At 41.3% G+C, this 4,788-nt stretch overlaps 1 protein-coding gene across 1 annotated transcript; it reads right to left on the reverse strand.

Moving 5' to 3' along the window:
* Positions 1–1,339: 1,339 nt before the first annotated feature.
* Positions 1,340–3,692, reverse strand: LOC308330853 (B-cell receptor CD22-like; the record flags this gene model as incomplete). The annotated part of the gene is made up of 7 exons (XM_080785928.1): positions 3,604–3,692; positions 3,122–3,382; positions 2,835–2,992; positions 2,261–2,393; positions 1,861–1,945; positions 1,568–1,595; positions 1,340–1,459 (listed from the first exon to the last, which is right to left on the reverse strand). Exons 2-7 carry the CDS (start codon positions 3,354–3,356, stop codon positions 1,340–1,342), a joined length of 759 nt encoding a protein of 252 aa, XP_080642054.1. The 5' UTR covers positions 3,357–3,382; positions 3,604–3,692.
* Positions 3,693–4,788: the final 1,096 nt, after the last annotated feature.

The raw sequence follows: 4,788 nt of genomic DNA on the forward strand, positions 1-4,788 counted from the left end.
ACCCCGGCACCATTAGCCAACGATTATCTATTACCATGTGGCTTGTGAGTGTGACCACCAGTGGCGGGAAGTAACTAAATGCATTTACTCACAGTAAGTACAATATTGAGGTACTTTTTCTTTACTTGAGTATTTCCATTTTCCCATACTTTTTCCTTTTTTTCCTTTTTTGGGGGGTTGGCCTCTCCTTACGCACCATACTCCTTGCTGTTTGCGCATGCGTGCTGCCGTTCACTTCCCTGTTTACCACTCAAAAAGAAAGGCTCGTATCTCCTAATCTAGGGAGCTCTCCGTGGTTTTGACCAGATGGATATATTAAGCTCTTCATTACTGACAACATGCCTCTTGTTTAAAATATGAACACGAGGGATTATCGATTATTATTTTGAAAGAAATCCCGGCGCTGATTTAACAGTGCTGCCCGACACCGTTCAATGTACCAGTAGTTGATAGTAGTACTTTAGTTCCTGGATTGGACCCCAGTGCTATTCCTAAAGTGGTATGATGATGGCTTGGCTTATGGCCGGCGTTATTTAAAAATGGCTTTTATTTGTTTGGATGCTTTACAGCATGATGCATGATCCATACAATAATTGCCATGAAATTGTTTGTTTGGGGGAAAGTGTAACATCCAATGATGAATATTCATTGATTTGACATTTTGCAGCAGTATACTAGGCAACGCTCCATTAGTGAGGTGCAGCTACTGCTGGGTGGATTTACTGGATCACTGGCCAGACATCCCACAGTACAATTTAACTCAGAAGAGTAATCTTCAGTTAAAACAAATGGAGCTTTTCACGGCCATTTGGTTACATTTGTACTATCTTTGGAGTTAAATTAACACTATAGGGATGCTATTGTGCAGTTAAGATGTGCATTGACTAAAACGTGCATGGTACTGTACGTTTGTTTGAGCTCCTTCCTCATTTAGGTTTTGATAAAGCATGGTAGTGTGCACACATTGTGTATTTGATGACATGCTGTACATTTTAATGATAGTATAATACCAGTACAATACAAGACGCCCTGAGGGCGAGAAGTATGCACACATCCACCTGGGTGACGGCAGACTGCTGGACAAGCGCTGGTGCTTTGGCATGGGGGGGGGGGGGGGGGGGGGGTCAGATCAACATATGGAACAAATTCTGTATACTGGTCATATATGGAGTGTGTCTTTTGTGTACAGGGTTTGATGACATTTGATGACATAGTACAACATTATGGAATGTCAGAACAGGTCAGCTCCTTATGGAGATCTAAGGGTGGCAGCCCACTGGTTTGGTTGCAGACACTGAACACTTTTCTATTCTAAATGTCTTCATGCTTTATATGTCTACTACACGTTGCATTCGTCTTCTACAACCCTGTTGACATGACCAGCAGAGGAAACAGAGTCTCTTCTATGACCAACACCTCCACTGGCGTTGACATCCTGGACCATCCGGAGACTGTCCTCCTGAAAAATGACAACACACTTAGATAGATATGGTCCTTTGTATCACGATATCTGGAAATGTACAGTACAAATGAGTGCAAAGAATGAAAAACTATGAGATCTCCTCACCGTTTTGTACTTGCAGGAGTGTTGTTTCCTTTAAAATATACAAAAAAATACTTTAAAGAGGAACAACTATGCTTTTAAAGATTTTTGCAATGTTTGCTGAGTCTGACATACTGACACTGACATTTATACTTTGTCGAGTGGGTCATGTGCTGAAAATAGACCTACAAGCTCACAATGTGTCGTCGATGTGACACATTCCAGTTTGTAGATCTACTATTTTCTACTACTTTTGGCACACAAAAGATGACAGAACTCGCCAGGCCCACAAAATAACCAAAGGAAACAGAACTCACCAGATCCACAACATAACCAAAGGAAATAGCAGCACTGGCAACACCTTGACTCCAGTAACAACACAAAGGATGAGACGTTCGACTGCTAGAAAATGACAGGATACATACAATTAATTATCAATATAGAAAGAACAATGTTTTCAGTATATATAGTTCTTCTGGTGCTTTATATTTTAGATGAATATCTGTCTCTGTTATTTACTTTAGTAGGCAAAATAACACTCCATGGACAATGGGCCCCTCGGATCAGTTTAGATTATTCAGCTTTCTTCCAGACCCTGCATGGAGTACTGTGGGGGGCTTCCCTGTGGTTCTACCTCCCATTAGTTCGACCATGTATTAATAAGCTACTATAGCTGGTTGCAGACTGTTAAGGTACATCATATTGTAGCATTCTCACTGTCTATTGTGTTCATCTGCAGCAGCACATCAGTAGAGTTGTTTTCTCCCAGTGAGTTGCTGGTCTGGCAGAAGTACAGTCCAGTCTGGTTGGTTTGCAGAGAGGTCAGAACCAGAACCTGGCCTGACCCTACCTGGAACAACAAAAGCGTTATAGGTGGATCCACTTCTTAAATACAGAGTTTCCTAAAGGAATGAATGAAGAGCTTTTATTGAATTGCTTTCTGTAATTGTTTGGAATCTATGATACTAATGATCTATGATGAAAGAATATGTAAATATTGTAAAATATGAAAAACTTAATACTGAATATGAAATGTATTATGTATATGAAACTGATTTAATTGATTTCACAAATGAGACCCAGCTGTGATCTGTCGCTTAGCTAGCCTATATATATATATATGTCTTCTCTATGAGACATACCCTAGTTTGAAACGCTGAGGAAGGCCTGCGTGCCGAAACACGTTCGTTTCTCTAGATGGACTGCTCATGCTGCATGTGATTTTATGAAATAAAGAAACTCAAACTTTATTAAGAGAGTGCGGATATTCCCCTTTTCCCACTGACCCTACCTGGACCAGGGAGCTGGAACCAGGAGGTCCAGTCTTCTTGTACCAGGTGTGGTGGCATGCAGGCGGGTTAGCATCACTGCTGCAGGTCAAGGTCACACTGCTGCCCTCTAGAGGTCTGCCTGGTGGACTGAGCTCCACCAACACGCTAACTGGTGCATCTTGACATTAAGAAAAGCCCACAAATAAATAACATTGTACCAGATGTTATATTTTGTTGTGCCAATGAGGTGAAAACTAATTACATTAAATTCCAATCTGTAATTGTAACCATGGTGTCTTTTACTTACAAAGAACATCGATGAAACTAGGTGGGGACTTTTGAGATCCATGATTGTTTGTCGCCTGGCAGGTGTACTGTCCAGAGTCTGCAGTAGAAACATTGTCCTTCACCAGCTGAGGACCAGTGGAGATGGAGCTCTTTCCACTGTCTCTGTACCATGTGTAGATGTCTACTGGTGGGTTGGCGTCACTGCTGCAGGTCAGAGTCACTTCAGAGCCCTCTACAATGTCTGGCTGATCCATTGATACTGATGTATTCTGTGGCGGGTCTGCGGATTAAAGATTGATTTGCTCAATTAAGATTATTTGCTGAATGCCTATAAGGAATAGGCAACAGTATAGGGGTGAACAATAACAATAATGCACACTTTGAGTAGTGTGGTGTCTTACAGCACACACACACACACACACACACACACACACACACACACACACACACCCCCCCCATCAATACCATTGTGATATTAATTACGGTAGATTAAAAGCTCACAGTGAACATCAACAGAGACTTCGGGTGAATTGACAGTGGCAATCTTGTTCCTTGCCTGACAGTGGTATCTACCACTGTCACCGGATTGGACGTTAGAGATGGTATGTATGTCCTTCCGTGTCACTTCAAACCGGTCTTTGAAAAGGACGTATAACGGTGGATTTGAACCACTGCTGCAAGTGAACGTGAGTGAGCTTCCCATGACAACATCTCCTGATGGACTCACTGACAAAGTGACATTCTTGGGACCATCTGTTGGATAAAGATCAATGTCATTTTTACAATAATGTTTGTTAACCCTCTTAACATTATTCAAATATCTGATGACAAAAACACAGTAAAAACACACACTTCAGCAAATATTGATTGATTGATTGATTGATTGAATACTTTATTAGTCTGAAATCCAAACAGCACATGGTACAGAAAGACATTAAGGCTAAAAGGATAATACAAAAAAAAATCCTTTGTAGTATTCAATATCGTTGTTATCGTTGTACACGCTGTTTTTTGATCTGTAATTTATTTTATTTTATATATTAAAAAAATAGACTTACATTGAAGATCTAGAGAGTGTGGTGATGATCTATAGGATCCATGATTGTTTGTCACCTGGCAGGTGTACTGTCCAGAGTCTTGCAGAGACACGTTCTCCTTCACCAGCTGAGGACCAGTGGAGATGGAGCTCTTTCCACTGTCTCTGTACCAGGTGTAGATGTCTACTGGTGGGTTGGTATCACTGATGCAGGTCAGAGTCACTTTGCTGCCCTCAGCTACTTTTCCTGGTGGATTCACTGATATTGACGGCCTCACTGTTAGGTGAAGCAAGGCACAGAGAAAGCCATTAGTTTATTCAAAATCTATTACATAAAATACATACTGAAAAAACATACAATACACAGATACAGATACATATACATATAATATACAGATGTATACATATACACAACACAGACAGCTTGCTCACCCTCTCCCACCCACCCTACCAACCACCACATCCTCAGAAGAAGGGACAGTGCAAACCTGAGCATTATACTACTCACGGTGAACTTCAAACTGTACTGAAGCAGAAGTGGCTCTGTTGACGTGGTTGACAGCCACACATCTGTACTGCCCGCTGTGGTGTTTCTGGACGTCAGAAATGTTGTGACTCTGAGCTTCTTCTTTCACAACATCATCATTCCT

Source organism: Protomyctophum bolini (assembly GCF_963924005.1).
Source record: "Protomyctophum bolini genome assembly, chromosome: 16".
Taxonomy (NCBI): Eukaryota; Metazoa; Chordata; class Actinopteri; order Myctophiformes; family Myctophidae; genus Protomyctophum; species Protomyctophum bolini.